The 24,835-nt window shown below is 32.2% G+C and overlaps 2 protein-coding genes and 1 long non-coding RNA gene across 5 annotated transcripts; 2 read left to right on the top strand and 1 right to left on the bottom strand.

The window, feature by feature from the left end:
• The first annotated feature begins 1,482 nt into the window (after window positions 1-1,482).
• LOC108193299 (probable inactive poly [ADP-ribose] polymerase SRO2) lies at window positions 1,483-4,873 on the top strand. Its single transcript, XM_017359901.2, has 4 exons — window positions 1,483-2,132; window positions 3,362-3,734; window positions 3,838-3,933; window positions 4,570-4,873. Exons 1-4 carry the CDS (start codon window positions 1,696-1,698, stop codon window positions 4,648-4,650), a joined length of 987 nt encoding a protein of 328 aa, XP_017215390.1. The 5' UTR covers window positions 1,483-1,695; the 3' UTR covers window positions 4,651-4,873.
• Window positions 4,874-6,111: 1,238 nt separating this feature from the next.
• LOC108193298 (cysteine-rich receptor-like protein kinase 3) lies at window positions 6,112-8,886 on the bottom strand. Its single transcript, XM_017359900.2, has 7 exons — window positions 8,016-8,886; window positions 7,828-7,941; window positions 7,601-7,740; window positions 7,318-7,528; window positions 6,992-7,226; window positions 6,641-6,785; window positions 6,112-6,555 (listed from the first exon to the last, which is right to left on the bottom strand). The coding sequence occupies exons 1-7, from the start codon at window positions 8,779-8,781 to the stop codon at window positions 6,226-6,228; spliced, it is 1,941 nt and encodes a 646-aa protein (XP_017215389.1). The 5' UTR covers window positions 8,782-8,886; the 3' UTR covers window positions 6,112-6,225.
• A 1,768-nt stretch (window positions 8,887-10,654) lies between these two features.
• LOC108195571 (uncharacterized) lies at window positions 10,655-14,236 on the top strand. Of its 3 annotated transcripts, XR_001801536.2 has the most exons (7): window positions 10,655-11,373; window positions 12,285-12,473; window positions 12,567-12,644; window positions 12,739-13,167; window positions 13,241-13,474; window positions 13,563-13,648; window positions 13,740-14,236. It is a non-coding gene; the product is annotated as an uncharacterized LOC108195571 (long non-coding RNA). The 3 variants fall into 3 exon arrangements; XR_010285448.1 differs by having other exon boundaries at window positions 10,655-12,473; window positions 13,563-13,616; XR_010285447.1 differs by having other exon boundaries at window positions 10,655-12,473.
• Window positions 14,237-24,835: the final 10,599 nt, after the last annotated feature.

Here is a 24,835-nt window from a genome sequence, read left to right as displayed (position 1 = left end):
CTCTTTACAGCCTTAAACTGCTCCACAATGTTGACAAGGTGAAAAGCTTCTCCTTGTGTTTCCACTTTCCACCCTTATTGCGGAATCGATTGCCTTCATTGTTTAGAACCTGACTTCTTTTACATATATGAGAATCCTACTTGCTTGATAAACATCTTCAACAATCTGGTCTTGTACCATTAGCTTTCGTTGCTCCTCGGCTGAAGCGGCAAACACAAGAGTGAGGTCTAACAGTAACAAAGAACCTGTTTGTCTAACCCAGACTTAGAGCATTTTTGACTTTAAGCTAAAAAAGTCTGTTTGTGTAATAAGTTATGAGTCGGTCTAAAACTAGAAATAAATCAGAAATTGACTTAAACAAGAAGTTAGTTTGAGATATTTTTTCGGTGACTTAATTTCAAAACAAAAATTGATAAAAATGACTTATAAAACATAATTTATTCATAAATCACTTTTATTTTTATTATAATTCATAAATTATTGATCAATCAAAATTCAAACAGACATTTTAAACTTTTTATTTATCACATAAATGTTGTTAAATCATAAATCACATTAAATAAATCATAAGTACTCCCTCCGTCCCCTTTTACTTGTCCCTTTTAAAAAAATAACGCATCTTAAGAAAATGTTAGGTAGATATCTTGTTTTAATACATATCCCTAATAAATGTAATGAATTAGATAGAGTTGTGTATATATATATGCTAGTCAAACATTGGAAGTTGTTACATTTTGAAAAAACATACAAAAAGTTGATTTGAAAAGAGAAGTGGACAAGTAATTTGGGACAAAATTTTTTTTCCAAAAGGACATGTAAAAGGGGACGGAGGGAGTAATAAATTTCAATTGGTTCCGAGTGGATATACAAAAAGTTTCTCGACAATTATGCATTTACGCTACAATAAACGACTCGATTGATAAGCAGAGGACTCGTGAATGTTGGGGGCGTTTGGGTTAACTCGGAAGAATTGACTTCTTTCTTGAAGTAAATGGTTTGTCTATTATGTGTTCATATCCATACATACATGCTAAGCACTAAAATTTTATATTTGGAATATTCTAGTTAGTGGAGTAGAAATAAGAAGTGAATTAATAACTAATTAAGTGTTTTATAAAAGAAGTAGCAATTTTTTAAAATAAATTAATATTTTCTATTTCCAACTTCTTTTTCACGACTTATTAAAAATACTTATTCCTTTTTTACAGGTCAAGAAAAGCTCACAAACTTGTGAAAAATACTTCTTATTCTTTACACAAATAAAGTAGAATTAAAGTTGTCCACACAGGACATAACTTTGATGATCAATCTGGGCAAGGCAACGAAACTTGGTGCCGAAGAAACAAAGTCTCAGCAGCCACGTGGATCTTTACGACAGCTACCTGAATATACTCAAGTTCCGAAACATCAAGAATAATCTTTCTTCTGTAGTCCCATCCAGACACACCTAACGTGACGACATTAATTTACTATTATTAATTTCTTGGCGGCACGAACAAATCCAAATTATTTCAAACACATCTAACGTCCTTGCACACACAAGACACAAGGCGGTTCGAGCTTTACGTATGTGCGTAGATTATCGTCTTTATCTTTATTTAAAGTTTTTCCACCGATCCAAGTAAACTTGCCCACTAATTCACATTCTCGTTCTCTATATATATTCATACCGCCACCTCGCCTTCAGTTTACGAGATGAATTGTATCGAAACACAACAAATGTCGTTCACCGAAGACAACTACGAGATTCTCGCAGCCGATTCTGGTTCATTTACATCTTCTCCGAAGAACAATACAACGATGAGGGTAGGTGACGAAAATTGGGAGCATGACGTCATCAAGAACTGTCTTGTTACGGGCCTGGGGAAGCTTGGCGAGCACGTTAGGGTTGTGGCGGTTCGGAGAAACTCGTTTTCCGGTTTGTCGGGTGAAGGCAGGCTTCGAAGTTTTCGGGTTTTTTCAGAGGCTGTTTCGAGAAAGAACCGGGGAAATCCTAACGTAAAATTTGCATGGTACGGTGGTTCGAAAAAAGAGATTGATGAGGTTTTAGCTCACGGGTTTGCATCGCCTGGGAATGGAGGTTTACATGGACGTGGGGTGTATCTGTCTCCTGCTAATTTTCCTCTGGACAGGTTAGTAACGCACAATTCTGAATTCCCTATCAAATACTACTCTCATTCATATGTTTGCGACCAAAACTCAATTCACGCGGCCGCGATAGGAGGATTTTAAAATACTCGGTCCTAGAATTAGGGGCAGCAAAATTCACGAATTAGGGTCGGAGATTTTATTTCGGGTGAGATTTAAGTCGGGTAGTTTTTATATTTATTTGAACTCCATCTGAAAATTACACACTAGACAAACCCATATATATATATATATATATATATATATATATAGAACAAAGTTCCATGTAGTTCACATATTTACTGTAGTACCGTAGACCACGTATGTTCTGCAACTATAAAATGGCATAAAAACATTGTAAAATGTGTTATTTTGCAAAATATGTTCTATAAACATCATTATTTTGTTAAAAATTTTGACAATCCTAAACATTCTACAAGTTAAATAGTGAAAAACACATTATTCTGCCAAACATGTTAAGTTTGCAGAACATATTTACATATTACAGAACATTTGTATTCTACTTGTCGAACATAAATGATTTTCAATATTTTTTCATGAAATAGTGATATTTATAGAATGTATTTCACAAAATAACAAGTTTCATACATTTTGCAATGTTTTTATGTCATTTTATAATTACAGAACATACGTGGTCTACGGTACTACAGTAAATATATGGACTACATGGAACTTAACTCTATATATATATATATATCTATTTATATTATAAAATTATATATATATTTAAGATATATTTATTCACATATAATCTCAATAAATTATTATTTATATATATATTATAATAAATATAATTAATGCAATTAATTTTTAATGAATTTCGGGTCAAAATAGGTCTTCTTCAAATTAATTGATACTCAATAGGTCATGTTTGTATTGAAATTTCAACTCGTTTAGGATTTGGATGACTCAAAAAATAATCAAATAAAAAAACGATCCGAACCAGACTCATTACCGAAATGGATAAATGAGTTTTTCTGATTTTTGAATAGTGACTGAAACTTAAAATAAAACCACTTACTGATTTTGAACTAAAATGTCCGGGTGGCAAAGAGAGGTGCTCTTGAGTGGAAAACTCAGCTCTTCCGAGCTATTTTTGCTCGTCTTCTGAACATAAATTTTATAATACTGTTACGATGTTAATTTGTCATTAATATGAATGAGACTTCTTGTCTATTTATGAATAGGGTATGTGCTAATTGTTCTTTTGCAGTGTCTTATCATCAGATGCTGATGACAGTGGATTGAGGCACATTATACTCTGTCGTGTTATATTGGGCAAATCGGAACAAATACGTGCTGGTTCTGAGCAGTTTCAACCGAGTTCAGAAGAGTTTGATAGCGGCATGGATAACTTGGATGAACCCAACAAGTATATCATATGGAGTTGTTACATGAATTCACACATTCTTCCCAGTTTTGTTATTAGTTTCAAGGCATCACTCACTGGTTCACCGAGGATTCAGCGACCTTGTTTGATACCTAAGTCGCCTTACATGAGCTTTCCCAGACTAATGTCAGATCTTGGAACGTATTTAGTACCTTCGGAAATGGACTTGATCACCAGATACCATACTGCATTTCTGGTATGAACGTTTTTCTTGTAATATGTTGAATGTCGTGAACTTTTCATTGATGGATTACATAGCTGAAATGTTGTTTGTCTGGTTTTTTTTTGTTTGGTAATAGGCAAAGAAGATTACGAGGAACCAACTGATAAGGACTGTGAGGCAAATTGCTGGAGACAATCTACTCAAGGCAGTGATCAAATCAAGCAGAAACAAGGTATTAGTTAGTGATGATCAAACATTTTGTGATACTAGAATGTCTATAGGAGCAACTATATGTATGTTGATTTAGGCTTCTACATTACATGAATGGCTTCTGCATATATTTGAACATAGAATTTGGAATCTTCTATAGTTAAAAAATCTGTTCTATAGCTTCAGAGGTTATTTTATGTTGAGTGTACCTCAAATTAAATTGTCATTATATATTCACTAACCAAAGTAGACAGGCCAACAGTGCAGCTTCATAATAGCTGATAAGTTAGAAACCAGTTGTCCTACTCTGAATTTCAGAGTAATCATGGTAGAAAGTAGTTGATTACTAGATGTAGATATGAAGACTGTAAGTAGTGGTTTGTTGGTTCAAGAATGATGATGGTATGCGTTTGATGTGCCCTTTGGGAACCTCTGAAAACCCTTTTCTGAACCTTTCGAGTTCTGGTGCAGGAAAGACCGGAGCCTGTTAACTTCTGTAGATAGTCTAGTTTGCTTGTGTCCTAGCAACAAAACATTCAATATAGAATCATATTTCTGTTTTCCAGACCAATTTCAAGATAAGCTAATTATCTTTAGTTGATAGTCTTGGTTTGAATCTCACACTGTAATTTTTTATTTACTACTGCTGTATGTGCAGACTCTTGATAATCGCAAGCATAGTAGAAATTCTGGAGCAGCAGGAAAAAATGCAAGCAGCACAGGGAGGGCGGCTGGTTAGATTATCGCGGATTTTGTACTTGCACTGGATTTTCTAAAGAAAAAGAAGACAAAATAGGAAGGTTGTGTTACCATCAACTAAACAAAAATCGTATATTCTGGGATGAAATCTATTACTCAACTGACCATATACTCATGTAGCATTGTTTCAGCTGAAATATTATGTATTCACTTTCTTTCTGATATAAATATCAATCGATCATGGTGATTATATTACAAATCAATGACATCATATTAGTATCATTCGTAACTCTAACTTCACTGATTTACTCCCTCACCTTTAATTTTTGGCATACTTGTTTACAAGTTTTGACAGCATAGCTGAAATTATTATCTTTAAATATAATTTTGAAAAATATAAAAACAGACCAATAACATTTTGGTGAAAAGTTTGACGTGACACGATTAAGATTGGAAAGTTTTCTGACTGGACATTACAATTTCATTCTTGATTAATTCTGCTGGAATATGAGCAAGGATGAAGAATCATCCTGAGCTGCTGCACAGCCACAATATATCTCCGGTTATTCTCCAACAACAATGGCCCTTTTCACCTGATGTAAACTCCAGTCTTATGACTAATTTCTCCAATAACAATGGTCCTTTTCACCAGATGCAAACCCTAGTCTTATGGTTAATTCTATTGAAATAAACTATTAACCAAGCATAGGGGGTTCCAGGCAAAATAAGCGATACCTTATATTGGTTTTTTTTTTATTTTTTTGGTGTCCCATAGTCCGATATTACTTCCTGCTTTTAAAGCAATACTGTAATAGATTCTTGTCACTAGCCTAATTAATTTATTGCTAAAGGAGCGTTATTACTGTAAACATTAAAGGGTGAGGTTGATCAACAGAGTTTATGGTAATGGTTATCAGCCTATAAGGTATCCACCAAGAATAGTGCTGTTTCATCAGTGTATCTTGAACTAATCTAGATTCAGAGGAAAGTTTGTCTCCTGATATGTCTGGAAATTTTATTTCTGACAACTGTGTGCTTCCTCTTAACCTGGAAAGCAGTTGCAGACCCTTGCACTGGAAGCGGGATTTTCTACTGCCAAATATTTTGAGGTTGATCGAGGACTCATGGGGAACTTAGTAGCTACAGGACTGCAGTAAATATATTTCCAGGTTACTCTTTTTTCCTACTATTTTTCCATGACCTTCATTATTTCATATGATGTTTGCTCTTGAGAAGAGGTTCGGTTCTAAGAATTTTACATTACCAGGATTGTCACACAATATCAGGTTTTAGCTTCTGTTTGTGCACTTTGGTTGATGTTAGAGTCAAGGACAGGTTAGATGATCTGGTCTGCACATCTTAGAAAACGACTGAAAAAAATTCTAGATTTGTAGTTTCTATCAACTTAAGCAATCAGACCAGTTAGATAAATATACACATCTGCAATGGTACCCAGGATATGTAATCACGGGGATTAACTTGTACTTAAAAAAAAATCATGGATAAGAAAAAAAATTCAATTCAGCAATGTTAAGATAATCCAAATTCATTTCATATAATGTGTATATGTACAAATTACAATGTGGATGATGAATCTATGAATAGGCAGTTTAATTCAGCGTGGTTCAATGCTTTCTGTGATGCTGTTTCCTGAAGACTGAGAGTTGGAACGAGGCCGGGAATAATGATCAGGCTGTAGCTGATTGAACGAAGTGCTTCTTGAACTAGTCGAATTGAGGAATGGTGGTTGTGCTGGCTGGGGAACCTCTTGCTCACCGATGATCATTTTTACAACATTTGACATAGTGGGTCGCAGTTCTGCTGATGCTTGCGCACAGAGTAAGCCTATCTGAAGCAATCTAGACGCCTCTTGTTCTTGGAAGTTGCCTTCCAGTGATGGATCAACTGTTTCACATGATCTCCCTGCCTGATACAGGTTCCAAGCCTTTACAAAGAAAATGTATCGGGTTATAGTCGTATGATTAGGCTTAGGAAACATTACGCTTATAAATATATGAACTGTGAAGTACCGTTTGTATGATAGAAAATGTGTTTTCTGCAAAAGCATTGTTCCTCTTTCCGCAAATAATTTCTATGACAAGAATTCCATAACTATAAACGTCTGCTTTCTCAGTTAGCTTGCCTCGAACAACATACTCTGGTGCCATATATCCACTGTCATTGTATATCGACAAATAAAAATGTCGCACACATCAGAGCATATTTTTTGCCTTAAAATTAGTTAGTTCCATTTATTTCTTTTACAACCATAATGACTTGCAAAGTGAATTTACTCGATTTGCTGTAAGCTTGGCGGATAAATGAGCGTAGCAGACTAAAAGAAGTGATACGACAAGTATTAAACGATTTGCTGAACTTACAGTGTCCCTGCGATTGCAGTGCTAATATGACTTTTATCTTCAGGAAACAATCTAGCAAGCCCGAAATCAGCAATCTTTGGCGTTAAGTCTTTGTCAAGAAGTATGTTGCTGAGCTTTATGTCCCTGTGTATGATTCTAAGCTTTGATTCTTCGTGAAGATAGGCCAAGCCCTCAGCTGTACCCAAAATGATGTTGAACCTCACTTGCCAACATAGCAGATGAACATTCTTCTGAGCTGGAATAGATATAACATCCTAATTAGTTATCTTATCAGAGAAGAATTAGAAAGCAGATCAATCATGAAAATGAAGGGATAAGAGAACAACCAGAGAAGTAATCGTGAAGACTTTGGTTTGGAACATATTCATAGATCAAAAGGCTTTCGGGTCCTGTAATGCTGCAACCAAACAGCTTCACCAAATTCTTATGTTGAATGCCACTGATCAAGTTAACTTCATTGAAGAAGTGATCCGCCCATTGTGTCGTGTTAAATAAGAGCCTCTTAACAGCAACAGCCTGACCGCTTGGTAAAATCCCCTGTTTGACAGAAACAAATTTGATGCAACTGAGCTGATATTAACTAGGTGAGCAAAGGTAGAAAGAACGTACTTTGTAGACGGTACCCGATCCTCCTTGTCCCAACTTATTGGAATCATGAAAGTAATTTGTTGCCTTTTCAAGTGTTTCATATGAGAAATTGAATTTGGACTTGTTAACAGTACTCAACAATGCTCCTAGTTGCTTCTTTTCTACAAAATATACCAGAAACTTTTACTTAATCTACACATAACAAACAATATCAAAAACTGAAAGCTTAAATGTTCCAACTAAGTTACCTCTTTTCTGTTTCAAGATTTTCTTCCTCACAAAGAACATGATCATCGCTATAAACAGCAGAAAAGCGCCCCCACCACAAGTTGCAGCAAGAATCACCGCGGTTTTGCTCCCTCCTGGAAAAAGTTAGATAATAAAACACTGGAACTCAATGACAACCCTGATCAAAACATACAAGTATTCAACTTACTTCCATTCCTAACTGGCGCCTCACCATCCCCTGAATTATTATAAAACCTCTGCGTCGAATACCTCATATAACAACCCGAATTCAGAACCCTCCCTTGATCTTTAGGTAGACAAGCCCCAATCCTTGAAACAGAATCAGCCAAACACCTCTGACAATCCCTCCTCTTGACAAACTCCCAGCACTGAGCCAGCCCGAAAACACTCAAATTCCCTCTACGCACATCCCCTGCATAAAACCCGTCATTCTTAGCCCCTTGAAAGCTCAAATTCCTGACCAACTCCACCACATTGCTCCTAAACAAACTCTGATCACCAACGAATTCATCCTTCCCACATACAGTCCTATCAACTCGACTCACACTCTCGTTAAAGAACATATAATCATCGTACCTCAAGTAACAACCATCATAAAAAAGCCTTCCACCCCGAACCAATCTCTGGAATGGAAGGCACCTCAGAATCTGAGTCTTGCATTGAGCAAAACAGAGATCACAGTCCTTTTTCGACAAATCTTTCATGCATTCACCGAATGTGAACACTGTTGCATTGCCGCGGCCACTAACGACAAGTCCGAATCTCTGGCTAGAAACTAAGGGAGTGATCGTGTCTAAGCTAGCTAGGAAATTCGATACGAAGACTTGACGATCAGATTGTGCAGCTGTTGAGTTGCTGCATATCAGAGCAGCTTCTGTTGCTCTGGGATCACAGAGAGATGGGCTTGCCAAACAACATAACAATATTAGCAAGATCGAGAATGATGGTTTCATTGGTTATTTTTGATGCAAAGATCAAATAGTTTTCTTGTTGTTTTGTATGTAAATTGATAAAATGAGGTGGAGATGGATTGTATTATTGACTTGTTGTTGGAATATTAAACTGTTTTGAATTTGTTTATATGCAAGCGGTGGACTGGTTGACTTCAGCTGGGTGGCCGAGTCAACGGCATGGTGCTTTTCTATGTGCTCGCGCCTCGCTAACGACACGTAATTTGTTAGAATATAATATTCGATTTTCTAAATGTAGGCGGAGATTAATCACTTAATCGCTGTTAAGACGGAAAATATTTTGATTAATCGTTAATCAGATAAAAGATATTTTTTTTAAAGAATCAACGAAAATTGGTCAAAATCGGCAAAATTGAAAAAAAGTCTGTAAATTATTTTCGAAAACATTTTCAATTAGAAGATTGGGCATCGGGTAAAAATGTTTCACTGAGCATAAATATTAAGATCCATAAATATTGATCAATTTATGGAATCCAATTATCCATGATGTTTTTATATATAAGTAACTTAATTTATCGGATTTGTACGATAAAGAGGGGGTTATTGTGGTGGTTTTCATGGGAAAAGAAGGGTGTAATTATAGACAGGCTGTGTTTGACCAGGATGGGTAGGGGAATTCAATCTCTACACGCAAAATAGAAGAGCAGAAATCCAAGAGGTAACGTGACGCGGGTTTGTTTGTTCGTAAATTGACGTTGACATGCAATCCTAATAAACAAATCCATTGAATTGGATCTCTGCACATAGTGTAAACCGCTGTTTTTATCATATAATCAATTCAAACGTCAAAATATATGATATTAAATACTCTTTTAGTCGGTTAACATGAGTTTAGTCTCAAACTGCAGTCTTCCAAAATGATCTCAAGAGAAAAAGAATAGCCTTGTGATCCTCAACACATAGATCTGAGTGTACATCCTGATATCCCGGTCTAACTAATAATATCCGCAGCTTAACTGCGCTGATTATATCTTTCGGTTAAACACCTTTTCCAACCTTATATCCTCCCGCTCAATAAGCCAATACTTGTGGACAAGCAAAATCCGTGAGAGTAAGAGCATGGTCACTAATCGGTAAACTCACACGCAGCATGTAGACATCCTCTTGTGTGAATGGGAAGTGAAAGGAGTTTGTCTCCAGCCTCCATCTCTCAACAAGGGCTTTTATCAAGGCAATGTCGTTCTGACGGAAAACCCGAGGGTCAGCAAATACCCAAAACCCCAAGAATCAACAAGATGTCCCTGCTCATCATCCAAAACCCAGGCATCCATACGTGTGGTATAGTGTCTAAAATCAAATCTGCGCCTATCACTTCCCTCCCAAATGGTGGTGCTAATATAATCCTCCGGCCACCAATGATCGATCTATAGGGCCGCAAGCCAAATCCTTAAGTTTTTCCATAAAAATATGCAGATTTTCAAATAAAAAACCCAACCAGTATAATGGACAAGTGCTTTAACTGTAATATTAGATAACAAACACCTAAGATCTTGTATATTTGCATTTGCTAAAGAAATACAGCAGAAATAAGAAGTCATAGTGCATAGGGCTGTTTAACGAACCGAGCTGTTCGCGAACAAGCTCGAGCTCGGCTCGTTAAGAGCTCGTTCGGCTCGGCTCGTTAAGTTAACGAGCTCGAGCTCGAACACAAAAAATTGTTCGTTAAGTAAACGAGCTCGAGCCGAGCTTTTAGTATGTTCGGCTCGAGCTCGGCTCGAGCTCGACTCGAGCTCGCTCGGCTCGAGCTCGGCTCGTTAAAGCTCGAAAAAATGTAATATTTTTGGGGTTTTTTTTTATAATTTATATATGTCATTGAATTCAGAATTCAACATATAATTAATATATATATATATATATATATATATATATATATATATATATATTAGTGTTGTAACCAAAATTTCGGAAAATAATAATTTTATATGGTTTGCTATTTTAACAGTCAAGTAGAAGGTTAACTAGTACCGCTAACTAGTGTTTAATCCTAATTTAGTGTTTCAATATTTTAAAAAATATTTCTTACCGATCCAACCGTTTGGATGTTAATATATATACATTTTAGTGATATAAACAAAGTTTCAAAAAATTAAAATTATTTGGTTAGCTATTTTAAGAGTCAACTAGCGGTTTGTCTTTATTTTTTTTTTCTGGCTCGGCTCGACTCGACTCGACTTGGCTCGGCTTGTATTTGTTCGCGAACAAGCTCGTGTTCGGCTCGTTAGTTAACGAGCCGAGCTTGAACACAATTTTTGTTCGATAAAAAAGCTCGGCTCGGCTCGACTCGTCAGAAAAAAAATTAAAGCTCGGCTCGGTTCGGTCAAAACTCGGCTCGGCTCGGTTCGTGAACAGCCCTAATAGTGCAAACCTAATGCAAAAAAAAGGAAGCTTTTTTAATGCAAAAAGCAGAGCAGGATGTACATAACAGTGCAGTTTAAGTACCAAAAATAGGGGAGTTCTGGCGAGGCAACTGCAGAAAAAACAGAGTAGCTATGCAACGACCAATCGTCCATAATTATGAATGTTTGACTACTGAAGATAGAGCAGAATGAAATAGCTCCTAGCCCGCTTCGCATGGTAAGTTTATGATTTTTTTTTAATTTTAGATTTTTTTTATGTTTATAGAATTCATTGATTTTAAAAAGAAATTCTAAATTACGTATTTGTTCTTTGTTTACGGGCACATGAATCATAGTTAAATCTTAAAAAAGTTCTTCCATATGTAATTCTGTTAATGTAATTTTGGAAATAGAATTATGTTTCCATATTTTATAGTGTGTGTTTCTTTCGCGTAATGACTTTCAAGTTAAAAACAAATGCTGTAAATTATAATGTTTAATGTTATCCAAAACATTTTTTGTAATAAATAGTTATTGTTTCTTAAGAACTTGGAATTTTAATTTAATTTAATTTGTACATAAAACGTTTTCAACGTAAATAATAATATACCCTTAATGATATAATTTAATTATTTTGCGAATTTTTGTTTAAAAATAAATCATATAAATTAATGTCTGAATTAACTCATCATCAAAATATTGATATGACCGGGGAAAATAAAATTTGTCAAAAAGATTAAGTGATATGCCTAGAATATTTTTATTTTAAAATTGAAATCAATTACATTATTATTAAAAAAAATTAAATCAAATGATTGTTCAGCCCATGAATATAACTCCCCGCCCATTTGAGCCCATTTATTTTATAGCTCATCCTAATCTCAGTATGGGCTTCTGATATGGACACGGGCTTCTTCTTTGTTACTCCCTCCGTATCTTTTTTCTTTTCCTATTTGTAATGTCGGTACTGTTCATAACATGAGACAAATTACTAATTTACATCTAATCTATAAAACTAAATATAGTCATGAGTGATCTTGTTAGATTCGTATTCACGAGTACTTTAATACGGTGAAGTTTTTATATTTAATGCTACTACGAAATGAAAGATATTAACGATCAAAAGTGTGTGTTGGCAAACGTGAAAAGTACAAACAGGAAAAGTATTTAGGGACGGAGGGAGTAACCTTTTCGAAGACGCATTAATACAACAATCTGTGCGTAACGACTGTGGGTCAGGGCATTCTAGGATTTTATCTAACAATCGCAGAAGGCAGCACTTTTGTTGACTTGTCTCTAGTTGATTCGAACAATTCACTTTTTCTACAGGAATATGAGGTTAGTCTTGCTCTGTAGATTACTATATTGTGTCGAATTTGCTCTCTCCTTTTCACTGTGTAATTGCTTTCTGCATTCTTCTACTTTGTGCAGATCTATGGATTGTACCGGTCTTGTAGCTGATAAGTTCTCATTCTACTAACCTATGAAGATACTCTGTCTAATAAACTGGTAAAATATGAATAAATTGATATCTTTTTTTTTTATGTGTTCTTGTTAAATTGGTTTTTTTATGATATTGAATGTAGTGTTTTAATTTTTACAGAATGTTCCTACGAAATTCTGCTCAAAATACAGTAATTTGTTACATGATGAAATGGAACTGAAACTGCGTAATGGCTATATCTTACCTGTTCAAATTGATTTATTGAGTTGCCAAATGAGGGGCCTTTTATGTTTTTTCAAGCATTTTGAGTTGAAAGGTGGGGAGTATATTCTGTTTGAGTACTTTGGACATTGTAAGTTCAATATTTATATAATTGGTACCAATGGTTCGGAGATTTGATACCCGCATATAATCAATTGTCTACCTGCAATAGATTAGTATATCATATGTTATAAAAAGTAGATTTCTATTATTCTTATAATTATTATTTTATTTTACATGTTCATGTAATTTATAGTTACAATAGGCGATGGTGGTTGGCGTTTTGTCATATGTGGTGTTGAGGGTGATGGGGTCATCGATGAAATTGTAAGTTATGTCCATTCATTAGTAGACCTTTATTAGAAATTGTACTAATATATGTATGTGATGTCTTTTTTAGGATCCTCCTGCTGGGTTCATTGACCGTTGCGGTTTTGCTTTGCCGCATCGTATCATGTTTGTTTTGAGTAATGGAAAGATGTTTGCTGGTTCATATAATTCTGAGGCTTGCCGTTTTAGTGGTTTGAGTTCTATGTTTCGGATATTAGGAATAGATAGTTTCAATGGTGTGAGCAAGTTTCTATTTACTTATGATGGGACGGAATTTGTTTCCCAAGAACACCTCTTGCTATTGGTAAAGAGAATCATCATTTTGAGAATACATAATATCTTAAAATTATGAACAAATTTTACATCCTTTCCACTAAATAAATTTTCTGCAGATGCGGATGGTTAGTATCCTGTAATTGGCAAATATTTTGGAGTTACTATGAAAAGTAAGCATATGTTCGATGACTCCTTTAGAGTTGTGAGTAATACTGGACTTGTACAATAGTTTGTAGTTGTTTTTTTACACCATTTTCCCGAATATATCTATAAATTGTTTGTTTTCTGTACAGGACATCTCTAATCAGTTTGATGACCTGTGTCTGGAGTGGCAGCCCTTTCATTGTATTAATGTTTATTCGGGAACCGCCTTTTGGAGGCTTCTAATCTGCAGAAGGGAAGACTTCTATTGTTCCACTATTGAAGATGGGTGGCAAAAACTCCGTGATGATCTGCGGCTGAATATTGGCCATGTTTGTGTTTTCCAATGCCCTTTAAAATCTTACGACCACTTTAGGATTCGAGTTTGGAGGATTGATGATGAATACTAAATATTGATATTGGTGTTTGGATTATGAATTTCTCAGACTTGTAGTATTTGAAGGAGAAAATTCTCAGACAATCTGTTTTTGAAGCTTAGTATATTCTTCTTTGTGTTGTTTTATATTTCCAACTAATGAATTGTGTTAAGTGTGGATATTGTTTTGAACTAAAGACGTATCCTGAATGTATTGAGGTTGATTATTGGTGACTATTAACAGACATTGATTTTTTTTCTTTGAATTTTATGTTATGAACTGTGTCCGTGGGTCATGTTTCTTTTATTTTTAAATTAAAGGATTCTGGAAAGAATTGTCAGGAATTTTTTGCAGTTAAATTGTATATATTTTTTAAAGATATTTTCATATGTTATAATTGAACCAGATTTGTATTATTTTTGAAGTCAATACTACACTTTCTTTGCAATATTCAGAAAAATGCAATTCAACTCTTCTTTAAATATTAAATTCTCATTTTTAATTTCAATGCCAAATAAACCTGTTTTTATTATTTATCAATCTTTTTATTCTTAGATGTCTTCTGTCCTTTTGTCAGTGGCATAAATTCTTAGTCATACCCTATGTTTTTTTAATATAAAGATGAAATATCAATATACCTATATAATAAATTAATCTTTAAAAAGCACAAAAGAGGGGCGTAAATTAATTAACTGAGGGTGCTATAATTGTGCTTGCTACCTAAATAAGCTGAAGTATAATTAATATGGAGTTAATTCTGTGTTGGAGGGCGTTATTTTATAGCACTTTGCTTCTTGGTTGTTCTTTATCTTTCCCCTAAAAGTTCTTCACGATCTTCAGGGTTCTGACATCAATTTTAGTTGTACACTTTGTTGGTGTGAAGGTATGATTCAAGCTGTAAACCCTTTTTTTCTTTGTTTATGTCTGAGTTTTTGCATGTAATTGAAACATGTTTTTTCATTATAAATCTTCCATAGGTATGGAATCTTCAGGTCTCACTTTGCCAAATTTCATCAAGTTCCTGACAAATGTGGATACCAAGTCGGATTACCTGGTTAGTGTCATTTTTATTCATATGATTGTACTAAAAAAAGTTCTCATTTATTAAGGTACCATTTTTCAGAAATTGCCGACCGGTATAGTGAGTCAATATGGTGGCCGCTTGCAAGAATGCTTCTTGATGAAGTTCCGGAATGGTTATGAACTTCCTGTTTACTTTAGCGATGATCAATGGACCATCTCTGGAGTTTCGAATTTGTATGAGGACTTTGGTTTAAATGGGGGTGAAATGCTGCTTTTTGAGTTCAACGGAAAAAGTGATTTCAATGTGTACGTAATTGGTAGTAATCTTACAGAAATCGAATATCCAAACATAGTTCATTATCTGCAGAAGAATCGTCCTAGGGTTGGTAAGATCTGGTTGTTTTATTTGTACTCTTAATTAGTCTGCTTTTATCTTGAATATCTTCATTTCTCTGCATCAATGAATATCTTGAATATATGTTAGCATTCATTAAATTTTCCAATCTTATGTTAGTGTCTGTTCGTAATGGTGGTTTGAAGTTTGTCACTTTTGTGAATGAGGACAATCCCATGTCAGATGAGTTTGTAAGTAAAATGAAATAGCTTTTTTTTGAAATGATCATTTCTCTTCATTAAATTTAATTGCACACTTTTCTTGAGACTATTATGATTTGTTTTTTTGTTAATATTATGCTGCTTAGGAGCCTCCTTCTTCCTTTAAAAGAGCCACTCCCATGATTCGAGGTTATCAGAATTTCTTGTTTAGTAATGGGAAGAAGATAGAAGGAGGCTACCATCATGATACTGGAATATTTCACGGATTTAAGAAGTTCTGCCTCATCTTAGGTATTGAAGATTTCAGCAATTATAATGTTGTTTTGTTTACTTATGAGCATGATAAGACAACAAAAGTATCTGTTTATGACGACTACTTTGTTGAGGGTTTGTTCCCTAGAAGCCCTGTATTAGCTGGTATATGCTCTCCTGAGATTACATACATTTTTATTGTTTCTCTTATGTTTGTTTAAATTTCCTAATGATATCCCAATTTGTTTTGATTAGGCTTAAACTCTCATAACCCAACTGTTTTTGGACGTATTGAGATTTATGTGAAGCCTTTTCACATGTTCAAATATTTTTATGAGGTGGTAAGGGAATTTTATTCCAGATTGTGTTATAGATTGCAATTTATGTGTGGACTTTTGACACGCTCATAAACTGTGATATTATGGATTCCAATTTCTTGATTCAGGATATATCTACTGTCTATGAGCGAATAACTGCATACTGGAGGCGTCGAGATTACATAACTGCTTATCTAGGTGACAGAGCTTGGAAGCTGGAAGTTAGAGCTCGAAACCGCAAATGTCAGCGCAAAACAATTCTGGAAGGTTGGATACAATTCCGAGAGGATCTTGGCTTGGCTGTTGGGGATCTGTTAATTCTGGAATGCCCGACAAACTCCCGTCATCATTTCTCTCTACAGGTTATCAAACAACCACTTGCATAGTGAGTTTGTTGTTGGTGTATTCTTGAAAGAACCTATTATATTATGTTATAAGCTTTTGACGTTAATTTCGATTAATCTTTTGGGATGCTTAAACAACAGTTTCTGGAAATGGCTCGGACAGCATGTTTTGCTGAATTCCAGGGTGTTGATTTTATGAAATTGTTGAACTTAACTGTAATCCGAATATAATTTGGTACCTTACTGTTTCCCATGTTAATGTATTGTTTTGTTTTAGTGTATCACATATTTGGAGTCCATGTTAGCTGGGTTTGGACTACGTACTGCTTTGTCGAAAAAGCGAATTTTGACATTAACGTTTAATAGTTGCAAAAGTTGTTGACGTGTGTTTAAAGTAAGAGGGTATGTCAGTGAAATGTCTTACAGGATCCATTAAGTTATATGTCATATGTTGACATTTCTTTTGAACGTATAAAAGATCTCTCGGACAAACTTAAGATTTTCCAACCATGTAACTTGACTTTTATTGTGTAGAGATAATCTTTATTTTTTTTCAACTCATCAGTCATCGACTTTTACTCCAAAATGAATCAATTTTACTCCAATTATAATCGAAATTGGTTGTTTTTAAATTCTAAATTTTCATCTTTTTTCCTTTAAAAAAAATTTACATTCTTAAACTAATTTCGTCGACCATCACAAATCTTGAAAACACTCATCTGATCAAATTAACACTAATATTATGTCTATTTTAAAATAAATTTTATTTAATACTTGAATTAGTTTAAATGTTTTTAATTTTTGCAAGTTTGTTGTGCCTGGAATATTTTCAAAATTTGTTTTTTATTAATCCGAACATCGAAGAAAACATCTATTCTTTTAAAATTGCAAAAAAGAAATAACTTTATTGTCTATCAACCATCATGCTTATGATTATCTATCAAGTACAATAACTTATATCATTTTTTTTTTGGAAAATACAATAATTTATATCATTTTTTTAATTATTCAAATTAATAATCATAAGCATGATTTTTTTTTTGCCATTATGTAATTCTTCTGGTTATAGTATTTAAATTAAATATTGAATTGTGGTTATATTATTTTATTTAGTGATAAGATACCAATATAATAAGCATATTTAAATATTTATCAGAACTTATAAAAGATATTAAAGTAAATGTATTTTTTAAAAAAATGAGGTTGGGTATGATGTTTTGAAACGGTTCTTTTTAGACAACCAACACATCGTTATATGTGTCATCAGTTACTTTTTGACAGCTATGTATAGTAGGTTATTTCTTTAACTTCTATTTTTTTATCTGAATTTCATTTCTTCTTGGCTTTTCCCTTCAACTGTGTCTGAGAAACCATGGAGATGGAGTCCCTCTTCTTTGTCTCCGATTTCTTCAAGTTCCTCACTTGTCAAGACTGTGGTTCAAACGAATTGGTTAGTTTCTATGAATTGTAAATACAGTATTTTCGTTTGTGTTTTTTGTAACTAACATTATTTGTTTATATTTCAGTTAATACCTCAGAAGATTTGTGACCTGCAGCTTCCTATTCTTAATGAAAACTGTATACTTTCCCCTTAGGAATGGTTATAAGATACATGTTTTTTATGATCGTGAAAATCGAAAGTTGGTAGGTCTGGGTGATTTATTTGCTGATTTTGGACTTGTTGGTGGTGAATTTCTGCTATTTGAATCTGATGGCAATGGCAAATTCAAGATTTATATACAGGGTGAAGATGTCAATGAGATTCAATATCCTTCAAATCAGCACACTTCCCAATCATCATCTTCAATGCTTGGTAAAACTGTTCATTATTTCTGAGTATGTATTCCTGCACATTAGATTTTTGATATGAGCATGCATTGTTTAATTGTTTTTAGTTGAGCGGTTTGATGGAGGATGTAAATTTGCTAAGTTTCTTAGTTTCGCTGATCCAATAGTGGCTGAAATAGTGAATCATTTTGATCTTGTACAAAAAATTTCTTTTGATTTTATACTATGTGTTGGATAGTAATTACCTAATCTAGAACTGTGGTTTTTTAGTCCCCCCTAAGTCGTTTATCCGTAAATTTGGTTCAACAATCCCAGAGTGGGTGAGCTATGTTCTGAAAAATCATGATATATTTGGGGGTCGTTATGAGTTCTTGGAGCGGAAACTGTCAGGCTTGAGTACCGTAAGTGAGGGTTTGAGATTGCAGAATTTTGATAGGCTTGAATGCATGGTTTTCACTTATGATGGCGGGAATGTTTTTAAGTTGAGTCTCTTTGATGGGCGTAGTGTGGAAATTGATTTAAATGTTAATCATATCAGATGTGGTAAGATTTTCTACTTCTGGTTATGTTATTTCAATCTAAATATATAGGCATAATCTTACCTTCTCTTAATCAAACTACAGGTTTTCTATTTGTGACATTTCGTTATCCCTGCCATTTCACCATCTTGGTTATGCCATATCACATGTTGAACTATTGCCACGGGGTGGTAAGATTGATAGCATAATTCTATTATGTTGCTGTTTGAATTCGGAATTTTTAAGAAGATGCTTAAATCTTATTGTATTTTATATAAGTTGTACCGGTTGCTTTCAAGAGTCTTACTAACATGTGGAAAAAGAAGGACAAAATCCATGTGTACAAAGGTGGTGTTTCATGGGAATTTGATATAAAAAAAAAGAGTCGTAACGGTATTCGAACAACGATACATGGTGGATGGATTCAGTTTCGGAACAATTTGCAGCTTAATCTTGGCGATCGTTGTTTCTTCAGGTGGATTGATGAATCTTATCATCATTTCCGAGTTGAGGTTGTCAAGGCCGATGTTGCTAATGCTTAAATCTCTGTTATAAATCCTATGTGGAGAAACTATAACATAATGTTGATAGCATTATGAAGTTGTCTGTTTGAGGATAGTTGTTTCGAATTGTGTATTTTGTGATATTGCAGAACATATGTGAACGTGTCTTTTCAATGATTAATGTCAAAAAGTGCTTTGATTTTACGATTGCTGTTAATTTTAATTGTTGAAGGTCTATTCAATTTGTAGTACGGTATTATACACTTATTCTTCAATTGCATGATATTTTAATTTGTCGGAGAGTATTTGAGATATAATTGAATTTGGTAGAATAATTCCTTGACTGTTTTTAAAATAAGTTTTTATTTAAAGTCCCCTATTTTTAAAAAAAATAATTCCATGGCTTCTTGAAAAGTTGTTTGATGTCATTTGACCATCAAACTGTGTCCTTTCAGCCAGTTTGGGTAGTGAAACTACTCTTCATAATACGAAAAGCTTGCATGTGGAAATAATAGGTAATTGAAAGAATGGTACAGCGAACAATCAAAAAAGTGGTACATTGGGGGATGTATGAGGAAGTTACAAAGCGAAGGTGAGGATGACTATATAAACATGTCATAGTGATAGTTGGCTTCTAATAAAAATCTTTCCGATTTGTTAGTATATTGGTTGTACTTTTTAAGATTTAGATTAATATCATGGATATGGGTTGGAAGCTGCCAAAAAGGGGTGGGTGAAAGTCTGCTAGGAGTGGTCTGGTCTAGGTGTGGTAGTGAGGAATGAAGATGGGGAGATAATCGTCATGGTGTCCAGTACCCTGAATATTTTGAATGAAAGGGTTAATGAGTTATGGGCGTTGCTTATGGGTTTGAGGTGCTGCTTATATGCGGGAAAGCACAATGTTATTCTTGAAACGGAAAGTGGTGATGCTGTTAGAGAGTGGGAAGATTGGAGGTCCTTCATTGATCCAAGGTACTCGGATGTCATCAAAAGTCTTGTGAAGAGAACCGATGACGAAAGGCTGGAACTTGAGGTTTCTGTGGTTACTGAAAGCAGTAATCAGCTTGCAAGATATATGGCCATTGATGGAGCTGTTAATCGCACAGTGGCTGTGATGTTTACACGGCCATTTTGTCGAGTTCGAGACCTTTGGCACCGAGACATGGGGTTAGGAACCACTTGTTAGGGTTATACTGGAATATTCGTTTGAAGTATATAACAATTATTTGAGAATCTTGAATGCATGTTTTCACATTGTCTGTATATTATATATTGTAGACAATCTAGTATCAAATGGGATAGCAGAAGATTAGATTGTTGAACTCCTTATATAATATAATAAAGGTTCACAGTCTAAATGGTGTTAGACAAACCATTGGAATGACTGAAGTATTATTCGGAAATAGTTTATCTTGATTATTGAATAATACTTATATACTTTGTGTATATTGAACGGCATCAAAATAGTAGAATAATTGTTTCTTTAATTATGACAATAAAGAACTAAGATTCTATGATGTTAGTAATGCTTAAGTTCTTAATCCGGATATATTGATTGACACTTGTATTTAATGCACATGCCTTGACTCATAAGTTAAGTAATTTATTTTAAATTACGAATTTATGTATTGGGCAATGACATTATATATAGAGTGGGATATCTATTATATATATAATAGAAGAACCTTGAGTAATTTAATTCGGAATGACAATTCTACCCTTCGTTCATTATACAATACTTATACATATAAAGGTTATTACTGACTTTTAATATTAACGTATTTATTAGACATTAATGTCTAATCATTAATATAACTTAATGACTTTATAATTAAAACTTCAATACATATATGTATATTATATTTATATTTATGATTTAATAATAAATAAATAAATATCCAATATTGTAAAAAGCGGGAATCAGAAAATCGGCGATTAATCAGAATGATTTAATATTATATATGTAAAAATAAAATATATAATCATTTTTAAAATTTTACATTTTCCCCACTATATAATAGAAGAACCTTGAGTAATTTAATTCGGAATGACAATTCTACCCTTCGCTCGTTATACAATACTTATACATATAAAGGTTATTACTGACTTTTAATATTAACGTATTTATTAGACATTAATGTCTAATCATTAATATAACTTAATGACTTTATAATTAAAACTTCAATACATATATGTATATTATATTTATACTTATGATTTAATAATAAATAAATAAATAAATATCCAATATTGAAAAAAGCGGGAATCAGAAAATCGGCGATTAATCAGAATGATTTAATATTATATATGTAAAAATAAAATATATAATCATTTTTAAAATTTTAAATTTTCCCCAAAAATTTTGTAAATTTTAATATTCTGCCTAATTTTCGACCCATTAATCCAATTTTCGACCAATTAGTCATCAATTTAACTAAATTTTACCAAATTTTATTATATATCGATAATTTAATTTGAAGAGGCTAATCTACCCTTACTCACTATCAGTATATACTAACCTATTTATTAGACATTAATATCTATTCATTAATATACATTATTTATTTTATAATTAAAACTCCAATACATATATGTATGATATTTGTAATTATGATTTAATAAATATCCAGTATTATAAAAAGCGGGAATCAAAAAATCGGTGATTAATCGAAATGATTAACATGATCATTATTTGGAATTAATTTAATATTATATATATATATATATTTATTTATATATTATATGATCATTTTTAAAATTTTAATTTTTCCCCACAAATTATATAAATTTTGATATTCTAGCTGATTTTCGATTGATTAATCCAGTTTTGGCAAATTAATCATCGATTTAACCGAATTTTACCAAATCAGAATAAAATGCGTTTGATTATCGATTAATCGGACGATTTTTAGAATATTTAATTATTATAAAATATATATAATTTTCTGCCTAATTTTCGACCAATTAATCCAATTTTCGACCAATTAGTCATCAATTTAACTGAATTTTGCCAAATTCTATTATATATCGAATACAACAATGATGCGTAATTTAATTTGAAGAGGCTAATCTACCCTTACTCACTATCAGTATATACTAACCTATTTATTAGACATTAATATCTATTCATTAATATACATTAATTATTTTATAATTAAAACACCAATACATGTATGATATTAGTAATTATGATTTAATAAATATCCAGTATTATAAAAAGCGGGAATCAAAAAATCGGTGATTAATCGAAATGATTAACATGATCATTATTTGGAATTAATTTAATATTATATATATATATATATATTTATATATTATATTATCATTTTTAAAATTTTAATTTTTCCCCACAAATTATATAAATTTTGATATTCTAGCTGATTTTCGATTGATTAATCCAGTTTTGGCCAATTAATCATCGATTTAACCGAATTTTACCAAATCAGAATAAAATGCGTTTGATTATCGATTAATCCGACGATTTTTAGAATATTTAATTATTATAAAATATATATAATTTTCTGCCTAATTTTCGACCCATTAATCCAATTTTCGACCAATTAGTCATCAATTTAACTGAATTTTGCCAAATTCTATTATATATCGAATACAACAATGATGCGTAATTTAATTTGAAGAGGCTAATCTACCCTTACTCACTATCAGTATATACTAACCTATTTATTAGACATCAATATCTATTCATTAATATACATTAATTATTTTATAATTAAAACTCCAATACATATATGTATGATATTTATAATTATGATTTAATAAATATCCAGTATTATAAAAATTTTATAATTAAAACTCCAATACATATATGTATGATATTTGTAATTATGATTTAATAAATATCCAGTATTATAAAAAGCGGGAATCAAAAAATCGGTGATTAATCGAAATGATTAACATGATCATTATTTGGAATTAATTTTATATTATATATATATATATATATATATTTATATTATATGATCATTTTTAAAATTTTAATTTTTCCCCACAAATTATATAAATTTTGATATTCTAGCTGATTTTAGATTGATTAATCCAGTTTTGGCCAATTAATCATCGATTTAACCGAATTTTCCAAATCAGAATAAAATGCGTTTGATTATCGATTAATCGGACGATTTTTAGAATATTTAATTATTATAAAATATATATAATTTTCTGCCTAATTTTAGACCCATTAATCCAATTTTCGACCAATTAGTCATCAATTTAACTGAATTTTGCGAAATTCTATTATATATCGAATACAACAATGATGCGTAATTTAATTTGAAGAGGCTAATCTACCTTTACTCACTATCAGTATATACTAACCTATTTATTAGACATTAATATCTATTCATTATATACATTAATTATTTTATAATTAAAACTCCAACACATATATGTATGATATTTGTAATTATGATTTAATAAATATCCAGTATTATAAAAATTTTATAATTAAAACTCCAATACATATATGTATGATATTTGTAATTATGATTTAATAAATATACAGTATTATAAAAAGCGGGAATCAAAAAATCGGTGATTAATCGAAATGATTAACATGATCATTATTTGGAATTAATTTAATATATATATATATACATACATATATATATATATATATATATATATATGATCATTTTTAAAATTTTAATTTTTCCCCACAAATTATATAAATTTTGATATTCTACTTGATTTTCGACTGATTAATCAAGTTTTGGCCAATTAATCATCGATTTAACCAAATTTTACCAAATCAGAATAAAATGCGTTTGATTATCGATTAATCGGACGATTTTTAGAATATTTAATTATTATAAAATATATATAATTTTCTGCCTAATTTTCGACCCATTAATCCAATTTTCGACCAATTAGTCATCAATTTAACTGAATTTTGCCAAATTCTATTATATATCGAATACAACAATGATGCGTAATTTAATTTGAAGAGGCTAATCTACCCTTACTCACTATCAGTATATACTAACCTATTTATTAGACATTAATATCTATTCATTAATATACATTAATTATTTTATAATTAAAACTCCAATACATATATTTATGATATTTGTAATTATGATTTAATAAATATCCAGTATTATAAAAATTTTATAATTAAAACCCCAATACATATATGTATGATATTTGTAATTATGATTTAATAAATACCCAGTATTATAAAAAGCGGGAATCAAAAAATCGGTGATTAATCGAAATGATTAACATGATCATTATTTGAAATTAATTTAATATTATATATTTATATATTATATGATCATTTTTAAAATTTTAATTTTTCCCCACAAATTATATAAATTTTGATATTCTACCCGATTTTCGACTGATTAATCCAGTTTTGGCCAATTAATTATCGATTTAACCGAATTTTACCAAATCAGAATAAAATGCGTTGGATTATCGATTAATCGGACGATTTTTAGAATATTTAATTATTATAAAATATGTATAATTATATGATAAAGACTGTGATTCGATAAGAATCTCATTTTTTTATATTAAATAAGTTAAGTAAGGTCCATGATTCCTACTGTA

This window comes from Daucus carota, chromosome 7 (assembly GCF_001625215.2).
Source record: "Daucus carota subsp. sativus chromosome 7, DH1 v3.0, whole genome shotgun sequence".
Classification (NCBI taxonomy): domain Eukaryota; kingdom Viridiplantae; phylum Streptophyta; class Magnoliopsida; order Apiales; family Apiaceae; genus Daucus; species Daucus carota.
The sequence above is the reverse complement of the archived record's forward strand: the minus strand, read 5'-3'. Positions and strand labels throughout refer to the sequence as shown.